Genomic DNA, 23,602 nt, shown 5'->3' with positions numbered 1-23,602 from the left:
ACGCAATTCCAGATGAAAATGAAAACCAAAACGTTTGAATTTAAAGTGTTGTCCACCAATATATGAATTAACAGGCTGTGGGCTGAGGGTTAGGCTAGGGGTTGGTGGGAATGCTAATGAACAAAAGAACCGGAAATACCTTGTGATGGTGATGTGCCCATAAATTAAGAAGCTGGGGAAAGGACTATAATGGAACTCTCCTTACAAGTTTTCTTTTGGTGTTATCGTGACAGGAGGCTTAAACACTTGAGTATGCTTCTGCTTGATGCTTTTGTATTGGTCTATTTAAAATGTAATTATGGAAGTACTTTATGTAAATAATTTTTTAGTAGTATAAAGTTTTGTTGGACTGTACTTCATACTTTATTTTTCCTTTTAAGTCTTTGAAGACACCCTTTGCTTTATGGACTATCAGAGTAACCGGAAGGCAGAATGGTAAGTAACAAATTTGTATTCTAAATTTTTAAGTATTTTCTAGTTAATGAATTTCTCATATTCCATCCCTCTGTACCTGTTGGTTCAGCTTTTCTTTTTCATATCACATAATATTTTAATCGTGATCATAGAGTCTTCAAAGAGAAGGTGAATTGTACAGATTTGAAGAGAGAAGGAGAGTGACGATGGATTTTTTTTTCTCTCCTCCATGCCCTATTTCAGTAGATTTCCTTTTACAAGGTGGGAGGAATAGGAATGACCCCCTCATTTCCTTAAGCAAAGCACAGTGGTGTATACATTGGAAGAAACTAACATTTGAGCTCCTTACCTTTTGCGTCTAAGTGCTTTACAAATGATCTTACAGCTGTTCTTTATTCTTAATTTTTCTACAACTACTCTTAATTTACAGTGGGGTGTATAACATCAAATAGTTAGACCAAAATGACATGACAGCTACTGGTAGTAGAGCCAGGATTCAAACCTACATCTGCCGTGACTGCAGAATACTTGTTTTTTCCCCACCCACGTGCTCCCTTGGCCCCAAGTACTGTTGGAGAGAAAAGTGATGTGTGGAGGAGATCTGTTGAGTGAAAAGCGGTAAGACACAGAAGTCAGACACTTCGAGGTGCATCTCTGGTATAGGACAAAAGCAAGACGGGGCGCCTAGGGGGCTCAGTAGGTTGAGCGTCTGACTTTGGCTCAGGTCATGCTCTCATGGTTCATGGGTTTGAGCCACGTGTCGGGCCCTGTGCTGACAGCTCTGTGGAACCTGCTTTGGATTCTGTCTCCCTCTGCCCAACCCCCCTGGCACCCCGCTCATGCTCTCTCTCAAAAATAAACATTAAAAAACAAAACAAGATAAAGAGGCCAAACAGTGGCCGAAAAGGCAGATTTCAGGTATTCTGATACAGTGAAATAGTTCAAAAGTAGAGGTCTCTCGGGGCGCCTGGGTGGCTCAGTCCGTTAAGCTTCCGCCTTCAGCTCGGGTCATGATCTCACAGTTTGTGGGTTTGAGCCCCGCATTGGGCTCTGTGCTGACAGCTCAGAGCCTGGAGCCTGCTTCAGATTCTGTGTCTCCCTCCCTCTCTCTGACCCTCCCCTGCTCATGCTCTGTCTCAAAAGTAAATAAACATTTAAAAAAATAGAATGTCTAATACTATTTGCATACTTTGATGGTAGCTTTTTAAAAAAAAAAAAGTAAGAGCAGCCACTCTAGGAGTGTTTCAAACTAGAGGAACAAATTGATGCAAGTATTCTGTACTTGAGCCAGTTTTTAAAACATCCAAGATTTTATAATAGTGAAGGGAATATAATTAGATAATGTGTTTTAGGCTTGAGGAAGTTTGTATCCAAGACATAAATTCTAAAAAGAGAAAAACACATGTTCATAATCATAATTGATTTACATTTTAGAAAAGGAAAGTCATCCAAGAAATGAATGTACTTGCAGAAAGAGCTTTTTTAAATGACACGTATAAAAATATGGCACAGTCAGGCTTTTATCTAGAGTGGATGGATCCTCGAATGGTAGGCGCCTGGAGCTTGGGCTCAGGAAACAAGCAAGGGGAGGAGAAAGCCAGCGACATCCGACAGAAGGGCCTGGACTCCCTGTGAAGGCGGCTCGGAGCTGGCGGCCCTGCGCGAGTTGCTCCGTCCACAGGGCCGCATCTACAGGGTCTTGCAGTGTACCTGCCCTGTGAGAGTTCTGAGATGTTTGTAAAACAGTGTTATAAATTGTTATATAAAATATACACATCAGTCACTGAACCTTCGGAGGTTCAGAGCAAGAAAGGGAAGGGCACTGTACTTGATGTCTTAAAATATCCATGGATGTTCTAACAGTCCACTCTTACTATTCCAAGAAGAGTAATCTTTCAATTTGAAAATGCAGAACTAATAGCATTTTAATAGAAAATAAAGCCCCAAATAGGTGAGAAGTTGATAGACTGCAAGATTTTCCTTCCTACCTGTTCCTCCAGGAATATGTGAGGTGGTGAGTGATCTGGTTTTTAAATTTCATGAGAGAATGTCAACCTTCTTTGATTTGTAAAGTAAAAAATATCTGCTTTTGAATGATGGAACAGAATACTCACAATTCCAGGCCTTTGTTCTACAGATTTCTGTGGAAAGCCCACGTCTAAGAAAACATTCACGTAAGATCAGATGTGTGGACACAGCCATTCCTCTTGACTAAATGCTGTAAAAAGCTTTGTTGCTTCTGAGCAGCTGGTAAACTGGGTTCTATGAATCTCCTTACTGATCAATTTGCCTTTTCTGCCCTGGATTCCAAGACATTCAAAACCAAACCTTATAGCTGAATTTTAATTACTGTGTAACATTTTATAACATGTATTCTGTGTGCTTTCATCTTTTGCCATCCTTTTTTCTTTGCTTAGTTTTCTTTTACCTATTTTTATGACTTTCACTTATTCTGAAACTCTTTCAGCAATAAACGGAGTATAAATTATCTTGCTACATTAAACAGATTCAGGCTCCTAGATGTAGACAATTTGTGTACAAAAATGTCAAAATAGGATTACAGAATCCTTATCTGTAATGTAAAAATACCAATCAGGAAATATGATGGAATGGGGCGCCTGGTGTCTCAGTTGGCTGAGCGTCCGACTCTCGATTTTGGCTCAGGTCATGATCCCACAGATCACAGGATCAAGCCCCTGCGCGGGGCTGTGGGCCGAGCACGGAGCCTGCTTGGTGGTCTCTCCTTCTGCCCCTCCCTGCTCTGACACGTGCATGCACGCTCTCTGAGATTAAAAAAAAAAAAGAATTAAAAAAGGAAAGAAAGAAAGATGATGGAAGACTGGGTACCAGGCATATGTCCGACATCTCATTTTGGTTTCCACAGATAGGGTAAACCTGAAAGGAACAACACACAGCAAAATTCTGCAACATTTTAAGATTTAGTTTGTGAGAAAAAAAAAATTGTGAGAAAGTAAGGATCATTAGATGATAGTATAGACTTATTCCTAAACTAACCTGCCCCCTTTTTTTGGATGGTAGGGGATGGAGATTGAGGCTAAAACTGAATTGGGAGGCAGCCTCTCTTTAGGTCCACCACGGGCTAGTGGGACTGAGACTGCAGAGTCTGTGTTTTTCAAACCTTGGTTTCTTTATTTGTATCAAAGGCAATAGATAGGAAGTCTAAGGTTTCTCAAAACATTAAACTCTGGTACTTCAACAAAATTTGAGTTTCTATCCACGCTGCTCAAAACTATTTTTGCAGGGGCATCTGGGTAGCCCCAGTCAGTTAAGCGTCTGACTCTTGGTTTTTGGCTCAGGTCATGATCTCACAGTTTGTGAGTTTGAGCCCCGCATCTGGCTCTACACTAAAAACACAGTGTGCTTGGGGTTCTCTCCCTCTCTCTAAATAAACTTTAAAAAAGCCCCCTAAAAAAATATTTTTACAACTTTTTGGAACTGCTTCCATATGGTTTCTTGATGCTCTGCAGAAAACTATTGGGAATTTTATAGCTACATCTCATTTTGAACCAAATAAGGCATTACCTAGCTTGATTTACATCAATTTACTTGCCTCAAGTGACTTGGCATTTCTAAAACAAATCTTCCTCAGCAGAAAACCTGCCTATATTAGTTTTAAATTTTAGGCATTGCTCCAGGAAGCAATTAAACAACGCAAGTATTTTGAACAATGGTTGCATTGTTGGCATTAGTATATAGCTTTCTAAAACAATTTCTTTGAAGGGTCAAGGCACATTAATGTAGTATACTGTTTTATAAACCTTTCCCATCTTAAAGAGCTGTTAAATATGAGAAAAAGGCTTTGGAATTGATGAAATATATAGTATGTAGGCTTTTCAAAAGCCCATTCTAATACTTTTTTTTAAAATGTTTTATTTTTGAGAGCGTGCAAATGGGGGAGGGATAGAGAAGGACAGGATTTGAAGCGGGCTCTGCGCTGATAGCGAGCCTGATGTGGGGCTTGAACTCAACTGTAATATCATGACCTGAGCTGAAATTGGATGCTCAACGACTAAGCCAGCCAGGTGCCTCACAAGCCCATTGTCATACTTAATATATGTGTCAAACTACCTTTTTCTGCTGAGTATTTAGAAAAGCTTGGGATAGAGCAGATCCCTGAATACAAAGCTTTCTTTGATTCTATCTATACAACTTGACGGCGGCAACAATGAAATCTCCTAGAGATAGTTCAAGAATACTGATGCCTGGCTCCCGCTCCGGTACATGGTAACTTAATTGGTGTGGAGTGTGACCTGGGCAACAGGATTTCTAAATCTTCCCAAGTGATTCTAATGGGCAACAATGGTATATGTTACAGTGAATTAATGTCCTAGGACTTGGGAATAATTTGCAGATTATGAAAATAGTTTTTCACCCATTATGATAGTGATGGTGTCACTTCATTTAAGTCTTCTGAAGTTGACAACATTTTCTCAAAGTTAAACATATTACAATAAGGGGATGGGAAAGAATATCTTGGGAGATGACAACCTTTATTTTACAACCTATTTATAGTTCATTCTTATTTTGTTTTTGATACAGAAACATTAAACAGTCTTGTAAGTTCACTTTGGAAGTTGTGATGTATTGTGTTTAAGTCCTGAATGTACAACATTACTGCTGAGTTGTAGTGTTCAAAAAGATAGTTACAGTTGCCTAAAATGAGAAGTAGATAAAATCAGATCAGTCTTCCTGCTTCACTGGAGTTTCAAGGCTTTGGAGGTGTGATGCACAAAGGAAGCAAAGGGGTGGACAGGATCTTTCTCTTCAGGCATGTATCAATGTGTATTGACTTCCTACAGATTATTATAGGTTTTAATTACGGAGAATGCGATTGTAACATAGGGGCTGAAGTACAAATAAATGACAACCACAGAGGACTTGTGTTGTGAATGGTTAAAAGCTATAAAACAGGGAAAAGTTACAGGGATGGCTATGGAACTAAAATAAAGTAGGGTTATTCATGCCACCCCAAAACAACGTGCTCTGTCTGCCCTTGGAGTAGCCAGGTGGCTTCAAGTAAAAGGAGCATAGGATACTCTGCAAATAACCCCAAAGCCAAAATTTTGTCCTCCTGGGGAAGTCCACTTATTACTACACAGGACTGATTTAGACACAGTGATCAGAGATGCCTTCTCCGTAGTGAATTATTGTAAGCTGTCCGAGGCAAGGCACTGGTAACGTATCAGGTGGCCCATCCCTTACCCTCTGCCTTCAAGGCCACCTGCCTACTAGAACTGCCCTTTTATTTTTACTGTATCAACAATCTCTAGCTTTTTCTTTGGCCTTCTTTGCTTAGCCCTTCCTGCTACACTTAACAGTGTTGTCCCCCCATATCTGGAAATGTTAACTCGCCTGTCCTTCTAATTCTCGGTGAACCGCCTTTCATTTCCACTGCTTATTCCTCTCTCCTAACCCTGGTCTTTATGTACGTTATACATTTCAGTTGTTATCCTCAGCATTCACTCAGAGTAGACCACTTCCCAACCTGGGTGGTTTCCCAGCCTATTTCAGGGATTTTTATTTTGATATCTATCACTTCTAACTCCATTAATAAAGTGAACTCCTATCTGGGTGAATGCAGAGGGAGGTCTAGAGAGCAGCTGTCTGTGAAGGACCCAGGAAGGCACAGGTGCCAGGGAAGTTTGTAGCCCAGAGAGGACTAAGACAGGAGTAGCAAGAGAATAAGGCTTGCGGAAATAGGTGGAGGCCAGATCAAAGGACTGAAATGCTCTGCTTTGAACTTTTGTTTTCAGGAAGAGATGCCATTCAAGAACTTAAAGCAATCGCAAGTGGTTGCTGAAGTTTGCATTTTAGAATGCTCCTCTGTAGCAAGAGTAGTGGACTACAAGGAGGCTTGGTAAGATGAGCAGTAAAGGTAGGGAGGATGGGAAAGGTACCAACAATAGGATTTGGTGATGACTGGCAGTAGAAAGTAAGGTGTCTAGAATGGTTTCTTTTGGCATGAGTAATGGGCTGCTGGTAATGTCATTAACTGAGCTAAGGACAGATTTTAGACCAGAGTTAAGTTGGACATTCAAGGAGCAAATCGTAGGCAATTAGATAAACCCATCTGAGCCTTAAAACTCTAGGCTGGAACACATTTGGCAGTAAAAACAATGGGCATAGATGAAATTATCTAACTATTCAGTTGAAGTAAAATTGTAATAGGAAGCACTTAGTAGAGGGCTTGCTAGATGCCAGGCAGTGATTCTAATTCATTTAATTCTTACAACTATTCTCTGAAGGAAAGAGCCTTACTAACAAAACCTCATAGTGTTTACATTAAGTGGGAAAACTGAAGGACAGGAAAGCAGACCTTTAAGATGACTGGTCAGGTAGAAGGTTGTCATGAAAAACCAGAGGAGAATTTTTAAGAAGCAGGTTGAAGCACAAGGTCACATGATAAAAATGAAGTGTCTGATTTTATTACTGGATTACTGAGCCTCAGAACGGTTTCTAAGCCAGAATTCATCCACTGAAGAAAAAGGGACAGAATGATAGGCTATTAAACTGATGGAACAGGGAGACCAAGGAGCTGTGAAACCTGCCTCCTTGAAACAGGTGGGTAAGGAAGGATGCCGGCATAAGTAGATGCTTTTAAAGCAAAGGGTCCACATACGGAGAGAGTTCACAGCTTACAACAGACTGCTGACTATTGTTCAAAAGCCCTAGTGAGGCTGGGAAACATAGTGGCATCAAGCTATTGATGGTTACATGGTTCCTCAAGATGCCAGACACAAAAAACAAATATAAGTTACAGTGGTTTACAGTTTGGAAGGGTTGAGATTAAAAGGCATATGCCACTGGTAATTTTAATCCGCAGAAACACTCTGATTAAGTACTACTGTCTACATGTTTTCAAATCTAAACCTTAGGTATACTTATTCTGAGAGAGACAGAAAAAATGTCTAGGTAGAACAGTAGAGATAAGCGAGGTCTGGTTTGACTCAGAACCAATTAATATAGCGGGGAAGGGGGTATGTTATTCATTCAAAATTTAAGTCTTTAGCTGTCATTCACAGTACATGACTTAGATTCTTAGCAAATGTGTTACCAAACCAATGCATGTCTGAGTTTCCAGTATGCTCAGGACTTTGGGAGTGGTCAAGGTATGGTAAGCCATAGACGCACTCTTCACCCTCTAAAAATACAGAAGATAGGACTCAACAGATGAAACTATAGTGCAAAAAAGAAAATGCCAAAGAAATACTTAGGAAATGTTTCAAAGATAGGCAGAATTTGAGCTTAACTCAAATGGGTTAAGAATCGAGTGAGTTTCTCTCTGAGCTTTTATTAAAAAGTGCCATCAGGTATGTTTATGGAAAAGATAAATGATTGATTACAAAGGGTTCTGTTATAAAAAATCTTTGTTGACCTAAGTAGTATCTGATCAAGTGCACAATTAAAGGCCACAAAGTATTAAGTATCAGTTTATTTAAATTTCTAAAAGATGTAAAAATAGACAACTTTTCTTTGTAATAGAAAGAACATGAAGGTGTGGAGTCATAGGACCTAAATTGGTGTGAAATTAGGAAGCTCCTGTAATCCCTCTGGTACCTCCATTCCCTAATTTGCAAAAGGGCGAGAGTATTACTTGATCAACCTTACCCTCAAAAGGTCTGTTTGAGAAATAACCGGTCTGATTTGAAATATAAACTATGTGTGGCCAACATTAAAATAATAAACTCGTCATGGTAAGTAGAACATTATAGTTCATGATAGTAATTAGAAATTAAGTGGCAACATGCAGTTATCTGCCAGATATTAATGTAATGAAACAATATTTCTTCACACAATAGTTGGGAAATAGAAATAAGACTTCCACTACTTAACTAAAAGTGTGTCTATACTAGCTTTTGAATGTTATAAATATCACCAGAGACCAAGCCACAACATAAATTTCATTTCTATATTTCAGAAAACCTACTTGAATACACTTTGAAACAAGAGTACAACAAAATAGAATATACTTCAAATGTTGAATATACAAACTATTATAGTTCAAATCTGAACACTGGTACTTTCCCTCTTAAACTTCAACTAAAAAAAAAAAAAAAGGAAGGAAGGAAGGAAAAAACAAAAACACCAGGTATTAGAGCTACCTGACAAAAATTTTCATGCTGAGCCTGAACTTCCAAGTGACAGCAGAACTGAAACTGGTATGTCGCACAGATGCCAGGGCTGAGTGAGTGACACAGGCAGGTTACAGCAAAAGGCCAGAGCAACTGTTAATTTGTCCACAATTAAGAAACTGACAGACTTAAACTACCATATAAAATGTTACATGTAAATTCTATAACAATACTGTGCTAGGTACAAGATTTTTAAAATTTTTCTTTTAATAAAAAAGCTTTACACAAACAAGCCATTAGCTTATTTCAATAAAGAAAACTGAAAATTAGTCTAAGGCCTTTGTTTTAAATCAGCTTAAGCTATATGATATAAAAAAAAATGCACTAGATCTTTTTTGCTATCTTTCTGAAAAGCTTTTGGATCCATTTTCAATTCACATTCTAAAATACCTATATTAGCAGTCTTCACGTAGCACCAGTTAAGTGAGTTCTGTGTGAACACAGTAATAATTGCTGGTATGCATATAAAATGCATCAAAAATTGCTGTATGTAACAATGAGATCACCCATCCCAACCCCTCCCCACTGAAAACTATATAACCTCTTACAGAATGTTAGTGTTCCAAGTCTTAGTGTAACGTGATATTGTAGTGAGTTGCTTGGTCCCTTTTCAATCCTTTTCCTTATTGATGGGTTCAGTTGTTTCCTACTGTAAGAGGCAGTTTTCTGTCAGCATCTCCATATGTAGTTCATTTCCCACTGAAACATGGGATAGGTAATTTACTTCCAGTAAGTTTGATTGTTTTCTTATATGCATTAAAAATGTTTTAAAGTCTTCTTTTGACTCTTCTTGATGACCTCCCTTGCAAAGATTTATGTTAGTATTATCACTAACAGTCTAAAGTCCGTGGTAGAGCTGCTATTTTATTTCTCACATGTCACTAGTCCTTCCGTTTTCATAGTTACAGGAAGGGCAATCGCTGAAGGTGCACTGACAACCACTACGTGAGTCACTGTCTTATTTCCATCTGCTGGTTTTTCTTCTTGTACCAGCTGCAAAGTTTTCATGTCGTGTTCCTGCTTTTTTGCCACTGCTTCTGATTTTACCTCTGGCCCTTTGATGACTGCACTGATAACTCGGGGAGGAGTCTGGCCAGATGCCTGCTGAGTAGGCACTGATAGTCTCATTACAGGTGTACCATGGGCTATGGAAACAGGAGTAAGTGCTCTCACAGCCAGCGGGGTTCCAACAATGTTAATGCTTCCCGATCCAGTCAGATTTGACTTTGTCTGCAGTTGACACTGTGCAAGTTGTGTAGCTGGGATGGTAATAATTTTGGCAGGCTGCATGGTGATTTTGTCTCCATTTTCAGAAGAGGCTGGCATCACAGTAGGGATTGTCTGAATAACTACCTTTGGAGAGGTTGCTGTTGTTGGACTAGTGCTGGTTATTAACGGTGCACCTGCATTAACTGACTGAACTGCCACAGTTGAAATTTTTTGACCCAACGATGTCATTACAACAGGTACTTGCATGGCGACACGAACTGTCCTAGATTTTTAAAAAAAGTTGATTTAATGTTAAGTTAGACAATAGGTTTCTTGAGCAAAAAGATGAATACAAATCTAAAATGTACAAAACTATTACTCTTGAACTCCATAGGTTTACTGACAATTTACAGTATGAAATTGCATGAAACAAATATGTTTTTAAAACAAAAGCCCACACTAAGTTCCACCTATAGAACTATAAAAACCAATTCAGGTTAGTTGAGACATCTACTTTAACAACAACGATACAATACATTTAAAAGGTCAAGATCACTGTCTTGATGACAGTGGGTTCTTAGGCTGCTAACATTAAAAAAGGGACATACTTTTGCTAAAGAACTTTCTAAAATAAATACAACTAATGGTTTCCTTCACTGACCTTGGAGCTGCCGTTGCTGACACAGTTGCGGTAGTAGTAGGAGACCTGGATGGAGCATCATGACCAGGGGAAGTGATATTCACAATTCTAGCTCCACCCTTCTCTGCTCTGGAGCAGTTTAGAGAGGAGTTTTTTCCACCACGAACAGAGGTTGCTGCTTTCAGGAGACTTTCTGCAGACAGTGACACTCGTTCTAATGATTTTTCATCAGTAGCTGCTGCTAAATCTTCATTACACGTTTCACTTTTGTCGTCATCTATGACCACTATGTTCTTGGGCATATCCTTGAACTGATATACAAGCCTCTGTCCTTCAACCTTTGCAAGAATACCCCTCTGGTAATAATATCTGTAAAGGGAATCAAGTATATCACATTTTTTACCCCTCAAGAAACACCATGTAGAATGCATATTAACAGAAACATTCACTTGTTCCTGTTAGAGACCAGAAGGAACTCTTCCTGGCTGGACTGTTTAAAAGACTGAATCTTTGGAGTATGTGAATACTGTCACATAAACTATGTGTCCATTTACAAACACCCCTAATTAAAAGAAGCCGTGTACATTGCAAAGTTTTGTGGGTTTCCCAAGTTGACAAAACTTAAGGGAAATTTTCCTATTAAGATAAATCCATTATACAAATTCACAGGAACTAAAAAAAACAAATTAACCATTTGGAAACTATTTTGTTTGGGTTTAATTTTCTTAAAGGTCTTCAACTTTCCTACTAAAGAATAGTTCTAAAAACATTTTTCGGCAAAAATGGGTTTCCAGTGATGCTGAAATTTTAGACATCTAGACCAAAATCTTTCTTCCTATCTACCTCTAAATCCAAGAAACTCCTCTAGAATATCCCCCAAATGAAAATTATAATAGAGGTTTTTAGAGCTTCTCTTTAAACAAGTAAGACAATATCCAGATGTATTAGGCTTTGTTTGAAAATTCACTCTCTAGTGTTCTTACCTCAGAGCTCGTCCCATAGTTTCATAGTTCATATCTGGCTTGTTCTTATGCTTTCCCCAAAGCTTAGAGACAGCCTTGGAATCCACAAGCTTGAATATGCCTTTTTCTCTCTGAGTCCACTTAATATACCGAGGACAAGTATTTTTATCTTGAAGTAGATCTAAGAGAAACTCCCACAAATAGGTTGTGTTTCCTTTGAAAAAGTGAAAAGATGTGAAAAATTCTTCAATATAATTAAAAGCAAATATTTATGCTGGATAAAAATTCATTTACTACTGGTAAAACAAATATACCAAGAGTCTATCATTAAGTACTTGACTATATAAGCAATCATTTATACAGTGTCAAGTTGTGTTGCCTCGTAAATTAAACTGGTCTCTCATTATAACATAACAATCCTAATATACTTGTTTGCTGCTTTTCAAAAATAATATCCTATTTATGGTCATGATACTCCTGTAATAGAGGTCCTGGGTTTTGTACTTCTATACATCACCCTATCATAAATTTTGAGTTCAGTAAAGGCAAATGCATAATGCATAGCACAAACCGAACCTGAATCAAACAATCTATTTATCAATATACACAGATTTAAACCATGGATAAAATAAATTTGCACCTGTATGCTTATTATACGATAAGCCCAAATTCCATGATCAAAATTCATCAAAAGGCACTTATTTATTGAAAAGGCAAGCAGTACACAATGAAATCTGCAAAACTTGGACATCAGTCCAAGGATTTTTTTTTTTTATAACATTTTTCTTTTTTCTTTTTTTTAGTATTCCACACCCAACACGAGGCTTGAACCAAAAACCCCAAGATAAGGAGTCACATGCGCCACTGACAAAGCCGGCCAAGATCCCTGAAACATATTTTTCTTTGGTTCACTTTTATGCATGAACTCTGAAGTACATGTCTTATAAAGTACAAATTACCCATGACCCTTTAAACATTCTTTTAGTCATTACCTCTGGACTACCAATTTGGATCTGATTATCAATGAAAGAGCTACTGCCTCTAAAAACAGGGTTTTTTTTTTTAATTGCTAACCTCCTTCTACTGATCATACCCAATTCAGTGAAGACAAGCAGTATATTAGGATTTCATTATGCATAAACAATTCAGTTAGTAAATATGCTTGTGCTTCAGTCTTAAGATATGAACTTAAACAAATACTGAAGAGTATTTCCAGCATTTCCTTTGTCAAGTATTCATCAAATGTTAACTATATACAACATCTGATCACATACTAGCAGAATTTGAAAATGAGATACTTCTGCAGAATAAAATACTTATTCATCACACACTATGTAGTAGGATACAAAAGAGCATTTAAAACTTGGTCCTTCAAGGAATTTACAATTGAGTTGGGAGGGGGGGTAAAAGTAAATGACAAGTTCTGCAGCAGTTTGAAATGACATAAGATCACAAGGCAATGCATAATTATATTCAAAATGGATGACAAAGAAGCTGGGATTTCAAGAATGAAAATAAAGTGGATTGGTAAAACATGAAGACTTAGATTTGAGAAACTAAGGTAGGTAAGATAAGGAACTTAATCCCCCAAAGAAGAAAAGATCACTTTTTTCTTCCTTTGGAGAGCTCTGAGGGCAGACAAGTAGTGGGCAGTGTTTAAAAGAACAGGCTGTTCAGGCTGCTATTTTTCTTTCATTACCTTCATAAGCCTCTAGCGCCAGAGGTCCTCAGAGTTGGTAAAAGAACACTGAGAAGAAGAAGATTAGTATGCACACACCACCATGGAGTCACTGGGTCATGTCTAGGCTCCTACTCACTATCCCCTTACTCTCATCAAATCTAGATCCAAATTACAGCCTTCGTCAGAAGAACCTCTCAGGTGGGAGGCTTCCAAATTAAGCCATGGCTACAACTGCTGATGTTCTTCCTCAGGCATTTCATTTTCATTCTGGAATTTTCTGAAAATTCAATTTGTTAAGCCATAGTTGAGACCAGTATGCATTTCTTGACTTAATAAGATTAACCTTCAACTTTACAAGATTATAATCTCTGTGGCTCTGAAACCCCACTGTACCGGCATCAACATGTATAAACTATAGGTAACCTTCAACCACGTCAAGATGCGTACCTGGGACTTTTTTTTTTTTTTTTATAATTTGTGATCTGGAGATGATCAGGCCCTATAAGCTGATATAGTAAAAGTGCAGAGAACTTACTCTGGAAAAAAATTTTTTGAATAACAGACAATGCCTTTTACATAGTAGGGATTTAAGTGTATCCATGTTTGTTGAACTAGACTCATAAACATTCCTCGGGTTATCTTTAGGTACCACTCCACGCCAGTTCCCATCCACAAGTTAAAACTGAAAAGCCTACATCTCATTTTAAGGAAAACAATTCACAAAGGGAAGCCTTCTTTATCAGACAGAGTAGTTCATTAAGCCTCTGACAGACTGTCAGCATTTAGACTGACATTTTACAGAAGAAACACTGACTGAAATTTAAAAAAAAATTTTTTGATGTTTATTACTGAGAGAGGAACAGAATCTGAAGCAGGCTCCAGGCTCCGAGCTGTCAGCGCAGAGCCTGATGCAGGGCTCAAACCCACACACTGTGACATCATGACCTGAGCTGAAGTTGGACATTTAACCAATTGAACTACCCAGGTGCCCCTTAAGATTTTATTTTTAAGTAATCTCTACACCCAGGGTGGGGCTCAAACTTAAAATCCCATGATCAAGTGTCACATGCTCTACCGACTGAGCCAGCCAGGTGCCCCCGACTCATTTTTAATCTTTCATCTTCACATTTACCATGCTGCCTCTCAAGTTTAATAATACAAGACCAAAATTTTAACAAAAAATGATTTTGACTGGCAAAAACAGGTCATCACGAAGTTTCTCTCCAGTGTTAAGCATAAGGTCTTTGGTTACAGGAGACTGCTGATGATGGGAATTATTTTTAAAACAGCAATAAATATATACAACATAAATTAAAAGATAAAACCTAAGATGTCAGAAATGTAAAATGACCAAAGACAGATAAGTTAATAAGTATTGTAAATCTGTCCTAAATTGAATTATTATCAGTTCCTGACTAAATAACAGTTCAGTGTAACTTGATTTGTAATGGATTTTTTGTCTTTATTTCCTGGTAGACTTACTAGAGATTTTTTTTTTTTTTAACTAGAGAATTTTTGCTTTAATTATTTGAAATTAAATGTAATACTACCTGTTGAAGATGGAATAAACTTGAATGTATTAAACCAAAATATATCCAGCTATTAAGCACTGGCCAGAAAACATTCATGAAAATGAGAAATATTGGTTATCAAATAATCAGAACACACCTAAAACCATGAGTAAAATATTACCTGAAATCAACTTACTTAACATATTGAGAGAATTCTGTTAAATTTTGTTTTTAATGAAAATATGTATGCTAATTCTAAAGCAAAAATATGGTTAGGTGTTTGTTCTGACTCCTGACAGGACTGAATTAGTTGACTAGGAAATTAAATCCAGTTTGCCTTGAGAATTCTTGCATTACTTCTATCAGTTAAAAATTATGTATCACAAGTAAGTTTTCATTATAAAGTCCTTCAATGTGAAGATGTGAGGATGACTGCTGTTACACATACCTCCCCACCAGGAACAACGGCCCTTAAGAAGGGTGTGCATTAGACTGCACTCAAGGGGAGAAGCCTAGGTGGCTCAGTCCGCTAAGCGTCCGACTCTTGATTTCAGCTCAGGTCATGATCTTATGGTTCGTGAGTTTGAGTCCTGCGCTGGGCTCCATGCTAAAGATGCAGAGTCTATTTGGGATTCTGTCTCCCTCCTCCTCTGCTCCTCCCCCTGCTCACTCTTGCTCTTTCACAAAATAAATAAATGAATAAAAAAGCCTGCACTTAAGACAACCCTTTCCAAACATAAATGCCTACTGCTTTTTGTTCTTCCCCATGGGATATCTATGGCTACAGAATCTCAGTGGGTAGGGACTGGGCACAAATTAAGAAAGCACCTCAGGTGATGTTCATACATCCCTGATGAAGAACTTCTACGAAACATTGTACTTATACGTGTCCATGTACTAGAAATAATTTTCTTACAAATGCAAAAATGTCAACTGACTGAAAACAAAAAAATCATTTCAGGTCCAAAACAGCCCTCCCCAAATTACCTTTGCCTTCTCTAGGTTTCTTCTTTATACCTAACTCAGGAGACCCATTGGAAATTGGTGATTGCTGGGTCTTTGGTTTACGGCCAACTGAAAAAATAAGATTGAAACCATACATTGAAAACAGGAAAAACAGAAACATAATTAGCAGACTCTTTGAACACATTATTCATGAAATTGACACTAATTTGTGGATTACTATACTCAATTTATATAAAAAGTTGCATTTAAAATGAGCATTAAAAGCCCTTCTGCAATTTCAGATTATAGCAGTTAGTTGGCAGTGATTTCAGTGCATATGGCAAATCAGGTACTACCAACCTATTATTTATATGGTCAGAGCCTCAATTTGCTAACCTCTTCCAATAAGGCAGGAATGGAAACAAATTCTAGTATAAACTTCTTTATTTTGGGGCGCCTGGGTGGCTCAGTCGGTTGAGCGGCCGGCTTCGGCTCAGGTCAGATCTCACGTTTGTGGGTTCAAGCCCTGCGTCAGGCTCTGTGCAGACAGCTAGCTAAGAGCCTGGAGCCTGCCTCAGATTCTGTGTCTCCTTCTCTCTCTGCCCCTCCCCCTCTCATGCTCTGTCTCTCTTTGTATCAAAAATAAATAAAACATTAAAAAAATTATTTAAAAAAACAACTTCTTTATTTTCTGTTCTATAGGACTGTTAGAAAAAGCTTTGCCTACCTATTGCAGATGATGTGATAATCTGCGAAGCCCTTTGAGCTCAAATGAGGAAAAGTAAAGTGTCTTATTTTAAACACTCCATTGCTCTGAGCCAATCAGTTCACCAGAATTTAAGCATAAGCGTTCAAATTTCTCCATCTCAATGTGTAGGTACATTATATGGATAAAAAAAAAACCTTCCAAACAATTATTTAGTATGTCTAATGAGCGTGCCCTTCCTTCTGCTTCTCCTCACTTCTGCCATAAGGCACTCTCAGACACACCAGCATCCACAGTGAACAGAAAGAAAAGCAAGAGCGGCACTTTATACAAAAGAACATGTAAGGCTAAAATGCACGGTTTCCAGTCCTTAGCACTGACAGAAGCAACCTGGTAAATGAGGGGGAAGCCTCTAAAAAGGCTGAGAATAGCCAAGCATATTACATTTGCAGATTATATTATTACTAATTTGGTGCCTGTCCTATATCTGGGATTTCTGATGTTACTCTGTTCTTCATTAGCAAGGATTATTTAGAGCTAATAGAGACTTAAAGTGTTTTATTTCAAAATACTTAAGTTTTATATTCCAGAATTCATTATGGTAAAACTAATCAATAAGAAGTATGTTCTGACAAAAATTAAAATGGAAAATTCACTGGTCTCCTTGTTAGGGCAGAGATTTCTCAATTTAAATAATATTTGTATGTACAAATCAATCAGTAATAAGTCTCAAGCAAAACAAAAGACCCCCAAAAAACCCAATAGCTTCTGTAATCAAAATGTTAGTTAGCCCAGGAATGTGGCCTGGGTGGCTGAGTCAGCTAAGCATCCGACTCTTGACCTCAGCTCAGGTCTTGATCTCAGGGTCATGAGTTCAAGCTCCATGGGCTCCATGCTGTGTGTGGAGCTTAAAATTAAATAATTTTTAAAAGCCCCAAAAGGCTTAATTTGTTTTCATATAAAGCAGTATTTCTGAAATCATACTCCTTAAGAAACAGTTTATTCATCAGGAAGAAACAAGGTTCTCCAGTCAAATTAATTTTTAGAACACTGTATCTTCTCTTGGAGATTCACAACACACATTAGTATATTAGAAGGACCTGATATTAAAAAATAACCTACTTGGGGCATCTGGCTGGCTCAGTTGGTTAAGCTTCTGAGTTGATTTTGGCACTGGTCGTGATCTTATGGTTTGTGAGACTGAGCCCTGTATGTCCAGCTCTGTGCTGGCAGAGCAGCACCTGCTTGGGATTCTCTTTCTCCCTCTCTCTCTGCCCCTCCCCCTACTCACACTGTCTCTCTCTCAGGGTCTCAAAAGTAAATAAAAAAAAAAATCCACCTAATTCAGTATGTCCCAAATGAACTGAAGCACAAAATATAATGTATATATATTTACATATACATTATAAATAATTTTTAAATGGTCATTCATTAAGACCATCTATTTTCAAATATATAAAATTGGTGTTAAATTGGCAAATTATTTCCTGGTTTTATATCATACTACATTTTGGTTCCCTAAATGATTCCCACCTTTTCATGGTCTCTTCCATCTTCTTTTAAATCTAAAACTTTCTTAAGTATATTGTAATAGTTCCCATTTGAATACAGCCAGCCAAGGCTACAATGGGAAGTGGGCAAACAGAGCTATTTATATGTATGTCTTTTGTTTTTAAACATTTACAGCAGGAAGTAATTCTTTCTGAATTCTCTCATTCATATCTCTGGCAAGAGATAGCTAATCTGTATGTATTACATGAGGGAAGGTACTCAACCTGATTCTTCACTGTGTGCCTCAGAGGAATGAGCACAGACCCGTAAACATCACAGCAATCTGAAATGCCTCTAATACATTAAAAAAAAAAAAAAACTACCACCATTACTTCTAACACAAATTTTTCTTACTTTTGCCTTTGTTTTTTTCCTATGCTAAAATGTGAAGAGATACAGTAGAAAATGGAATTAGAGGAGTAGCCATTTACACAGAATTTTCATTTCTTTCATGTTTTACCTTTGGGCCCAAGAGGAAAAGGACCCAGTTGCTACATCTCTTAGGGATGCTGAAGGTGTGCTGGGCTTTGTGCCTCACCCACTGAGATCACGCCAACAGAAGTTTCAGCAGGAGTCAAACAGTAAGTGCAAATTCTCTTTACCCACTGGTGAGTTTATCTGACTTGAGAATACTTACTGGCAATCTTGGTGTTTTAAGACAGAAAGTAAATAGCATTGGGCTTTTTATTTTAATGCCCACAAAAGAGGGGAATATAAGACTATTAAAAATAGAGAAAACAAAAAATAAAATGTTTTTTTAAAACAGAAAGCAAATAGGCAGTGAATCTCTGATTTTCCTTCTATTTGTCCAACACTTGTTATAACTCCTTTTAAACAGTATGAATATGTTAAAACACTATTTCAATCTCATTTGTTGAGTTTTTAAGAATACCTAGTCAGAGATAACATCAATCTCAAGTCTACAGTGTATATTTCCTATGTCCCTTGATGTGGGGGGAAAAAAATACCAGAAAAAATTTCACCCACTTTCCTGGAAATTTATAAATACACTCTACCTTTTTTCTTTTTCATTGGTTCATGGCTATCTGGTGATGTAGGAATAGGAGAGGTATCCATTGGTTCAGATTCTTCAGTTGACACCTCCACTACAGTCTCTGTAATGACATCTGGCCTCATAGCAGCATGGATAAATTCTGGAGTTGATACACAAGGAGGGACAAACACTTCCACTATAAAAAAAAGTTGAAAAATTAAAATTTCCCATCCCCATTAACACTTCTTAATGCGGACAATTCAAATTTGATAGAGGTGAGGTTTATTAACAATTCCTCAAAGCAGGAGATATGCCTGAAATTAATGTGATGAATATGCAATATGATCTAAAGTATGTAAGGAAATAAATGCAAAGAAAATCAGGCCAAAGGAAATGTTAATCCTCTAGGTAAGATGGAGATCATGAGAGGTCACCCTCCTTCTTCACATTTTTACGTGCTTTCAAGCTTACTGGAGAAGACTGAATTATTTTGACAATTGGGAAAACATTTGAAAATAAAATAATAGTATAATATAAGAGTGAGTTCTTTAATAATTACTTTCCTTCCCAGTACCTTTGCTTTTGGTTCAGGTCATGATCTCATGGTTCTTGAGAGCAAGCCCCATATCATGCTCTGTGCTTACAGTGAAGAGCCTGCTTCAGATTCTCTGTCTCCCTCTCTCTACCCCTCCCCTGCTTGCACTCTCTTCCCTCTCAAAAATAAAACATTAAAAAAAACATTTAAAAAAACATTTAATAAATGTGTCTTCAGTGAAAGATCATTTCAAAATATGAAGAAAAGGAAAACCTCATTACAGCCCAATTAATATCTTTCAATATTTAAAATTTTATTTAATGTAACAGTCCTGAGGTTTTGAGTCATTAAATCAGTACATACAGACTGCCATTTGGTGTTCTATTACATATAATAATGTTGCTCTGGCTTCTGTCCCACATGCATGAATAATTGGAATATGACATTTCTATTTCAATTAGGAGACAGTTAACACCTACTACTGAGGATTAATACACTGACCAATATGCCCTAAGTTTTCTCTCACATTCCTTAATTATACATGAGATTCCAGTTATTAAAAAGCACAGTTTGCTCTTAGGATTTATTATAAATCCCTATAATAAGAAAGACCCATATTATTGTATTAAGTCAAATTAACACTTGGACATTAAAATTAAAAGACAATGGGGCACCTAGGTGGCTCAAATGATTAAGCTTCCAACTTTGGCTCAGGTCATTCGTGGGTTTGAGCCCCGCGTCAGGTTCTGTGCTGACAGCACAGAGCCTGGAGCCTGCTTTAGATTCTGTGTCTCCCTCTCTCACTGCCCCTCTCCTGCTCATGCTTTCTCTCTCTCTCTCTCAAAAATAAACATTAAAAGAATTTTTTTTAATTATAAGATAAAATGACTCTCAAAGGCAGTCTTAAAGAAAAAAAGGGACCAAAAGAAAAACTTGCTCCCCTGTGGGAGCATGGGGAAATGATGGAAGCCATATCACCTTTTTCCACCTGGGATGGTTCCCTGGAGCTACTGCCTATTTCTCACTAAGGACAGACAGAAAGCAGTCATGGGAGGCAACTCCACCACCCCATGGGCCATTCCCTGAAGGACTACAAATAATTTATAATTTACCCAGAGCTAAAAAAATAAGACATGATAGATAGTATAAGTAAAAAACTTAATGAACATTCATCTATCTATAGTGGGCATTTTCTGTATCATTTATTATAAAAATCAAGTATTTCAAGTATTTAAGTCTTGGGAACGTTGATATATAAAGAACAACTACTGCTGTCACAGGAATTCATGCATAATAAATCTTGAGAACAACAATCCCCATGTATTCAAGAAGAAACTTTAGGGGCACCTGGGAGGCCTACTCAGTTAAGCCACCAACTCTTGGTTTTGGCTCAGACTGTGATCTCACAGTTCAGTTCATGGGTTCAAGCCCTGCATCAGGCTCCACACAGACAGCATGGAGCCTGCTTGGGATTCTCTCCCTCCCTCTGCCCCTCCCCAGCTCCCTGCTTTCTCGCTCACTCTCTCAAAATAAAAAGAACTTTTTTTTTTAATTAAAAAAAAAAAGAAACTTTTATTTTGGATACATTGAGTGATGTGACATGTTTAACATAAAACAGAACAATTCACATACCAGGACTTCTTGAATCCCTTAAGCAGGTAGGAGATTCCATATGAAGCAGGGCTTCAGCAGCTTCAATGGTCTTATCTGTACAGTGTGCATTGCTGCTATGAACTGATGCTTCCACTGGGGGGAAATAAGTTCTACTCAATTACAAATATACTCAGTACATTACTAAATTAACACATACTGCTCTACGAGAAACAAAGTCACTCTCGTGTGAATACGTCATTGATATATATTAGTCCATAAAAGTTATTTACAGAAATAATTTTTAAAAACAATCTGGTATCTATACTTTGCAAAATAAAATGAATGCTGATTATAAAGCAACTATTGAGAATGATTAGAATTTACTGAGGATTTTCTGCATCTTATCCAAAGGAAAACAAGGAGAGACCCTAGAAATCTCAATCCTGTATCAACTTTAGAACAAAACGAACTTCGGAGTTGGTGGGGAGGATAGTTGCAGGTTAACAATCTAGGAATAGGTCAATTCTATATCCCGACATGCTGCTACTGAAATCAGGGGACTCCTTTGCAGAATCAGTGGGAAACTTACATTTCTACTAACGTTTAATGAATTAGTTTGATTCTTACAGACCCTCCTAGATGAGTGCTCTAGCAGACACCAGAATACTTATGAACTTTCTTCCCAATAACCTTGTCTCTTCTTTAGGACATCACTGAACTTTTCTGGCTTTTAACCAAATAAATCTGTTTTTAAAGTTTCTGTGTTTGTTTTCCCCATGAAGCCTTTTCTAATTCTGCCACCTTCTTTAACTCTCTTTTAGCACTGTATGCTTTGCTGACTGAATTACTTGTGAAACAGTGAAGAAGTGAATACAGCAATCATTTGGAGTTTCAAGCCCAACACTTACATGTACCCTGCACCAGCTCTGTTTCCTCTTTCACAAAACAGGTGTACTACTTACCTCATATAGCTGTGAGAATTGAGTGAGATGTGATACCCATAAAAAACATGTACAATGCCTGGCATATAGATAAGGATTTAATAAATGATAATTTCTTATCACTCCTATAAGTTTCTTGAGGGGGGAGGGCTATCTTAATGCATCTTTATATCTTCTGTAATTCCCAATATAGACTTTTAATACACTAGGCATGCAAGTATTTCCTTTATATATTAAAGTTAAAAACAACCCACAGACCTCACAGGGATATTGGCCATTCAAGCACAAACTTATACTAATGGCATATAAATATCACACCCTGACTTAAAATGAATATTCCACTTGGTAAGAAGTTCTAAGACATGAAAATGTAAGTTTCTAACTTGGTTGATTTTTCTCATCATGTCCTTTAAAAAAAAACCTAAAACGAAGTATTTGTATAAACTGCGTAAACCATGACAAATCCACACGTTCTACACATTTAAGAGATGAATCTTTTAAAACTCTTTCCAGGAAACTTTGAATTGAAAAAAAAATCACTTAATCTCAAATTCACCAAATGCTAAAGCCTTACTCTTAAACAGTAGTCATTTGAAGAGCATTTATTTAAAAAAAAAAAAAAAAACCCAGCGACTGTCTTACCACCTGTTGCACATCATCCACACTCTGGACCAAGGTACTGGGTCTCTCCAGTTGCTCTTTCCATTTATGGAAATCTGCTCAAAGCTCTCAGTTCCAGAGAGGCAGCCAAACCTCTAAGTAAATCTATCTTTAGGTGACCCTGCTTACTCTTATCTGCAGCTTCACTGAAGCAAAGGATTCAATCAATCCTAGCTCAACTTTAAGAAACTTAGTAAGTATAAAATACATTATTACCATTCTCAAGTAGTTTTTTCAAAGTGCTTTCCCCAACACTCACATATATTGCTTTGGAAAGCAAATTCTCAGGCTTTTAAAATTTATTCTAGGAATTTCATTCTCTTTAAAGTCTGCTTGTGTTGCAATTTAGGTGTTGTCTGAGGTGCTATTAATAAACTATCCTGGGTAAACTAATTCCTTATGTAATTGTATTAAGACACACCCTAAAAACCTTACCATATTAAAATTAGAGCTTCAAGTACTTGATAATACAGCAACAGAATTTTACCCAATTTTTAATGTTTTCAATTATAAACAGAATGAAATGTGCCTAACAGTTACATATAACCGGCCTGAGTTTTTATGTAGTTTGAGGCACATTTTTAAAACCATGATTTCATGTCATTTATGTTGCTATTTCTAACCTCAAACTCCCATCTCCCCCAAATTCAACATATTATTTCCCAGAAGGATTTTACATTTACAGAGTAAAACATTATATAAAAAACTTAAGAATAAAATTTACCAATTCATATTTTTAGTTTAGGACGTAAATATAAAAAATGCATATGTTCTCTACAAATTATCAATCAGAAGATCTAATACTCTATATACTGTTAACAAATGGTTATTGAGCATTTATGATATGCCAGAAAGACCCTGCGCTAGAAATCTGAGGTACAAGTGTGAACAGATCTCTGGCCTCATGAAGCTTATAGTAATAGTTTAGAAACATACAAGGGAGTATCACAAACAAATGGAAATAAATATTTCAAAGCTAAAGAAAGGTACAAAATAAAGTTATCTGTAAATTAACAGCTTATTAAGTAGAACACCGATTTCTTTCTGATGTTTACTAATTTTACTTTTTGTCATTCTTATTAACTAAAATAACCCTACTAGGGCACT

At 37.3% G+C, this 23,602-nt stretch overlaps 1 protein-coding gene and 1 long non-coding RNA gene across 13 annotated transcripts in view; one reads left to right on the top strand and one right to left on the bottom strand.

Moving 5' to 3' along the window:
• Window positions 1–7,849: 7,849 nt before the first annotated feature.
• ELF2 (E74 like ETS transcription factor 2) overlaps window positions 7,850–23,602 on the bottom strand; it is a 98,549-nt gene continuing 82,796 nt past the window's right edge. For 6 of the 12 annotated variants that reach the window (XM_029940868.1, XM_029940873.1, XM_029940869.1 and 3 more), the window contains 6 exons: window positions 20,934–21,047; window positions 18,789–18,962; window positions 15,558–15,644; window positions 11,400–11,592; window positions 10,438–10,785; window positions 7,850–10,059 (listed from right to left, as the gene is read on the bottom strand). In XM_029940868.1, the coding sequence (XP_029796728.1) occupies window positions 9,432–10,059; window positions 10,438–10,785; window positions 11,400–11,592; window positions 15,558–15,644; window positions 18,789–18,962; window positions 20,934–21,047 (1,544 nt within the window). In that variant the 3' untranslated portion in view covers window positions 7,850–9,431. The remainder of the gene's footprint in view (window positions 10,060–10,437; window positions 10,786–11,399; window positions 11,593–15,557; window positions 15,645–18,788; window positions 18,963–20,933; window positions 21,048–23,602) is intronic. The other 6 variants (XM_029940875.1, XM_029940887.1, XM_029940879.1 and 3 more) reach the window with 3 other exon arrangements.
• LOC115293040 lies at window positions 17,495–22,888 on the top strand. Its single transcript, XR_003909313.1, has 2 exons — window positions 17,495–18,353; window positions 21,716–22,888. It is a non-coding gene; the product is annotated as an uncharacterized LOC115293040 (long non-coding RNA).

The sequence above is a fragment of the Suricata suricatta genome, chromosome 1, assembly GCF_006229205.1.
Source record: "Suricata suricatta isolate VVHF042 chromosome 1, meerkat_22Aug2017_6uvM2_HiC, whole genome shotgun sequence".
Taxonomy (NCBI): domain Eukaryota; kingdom Metazoa; phylum Chordata; class Mammalia; order Carnivora; family Herpestidae; genus Suricata; species Suricata suricatta.
The sequence above is the reverse complement of the archived record's forward strand: the minus strand, read 5'-3'. Positions and strand labels throughout refer to the sequence as shown.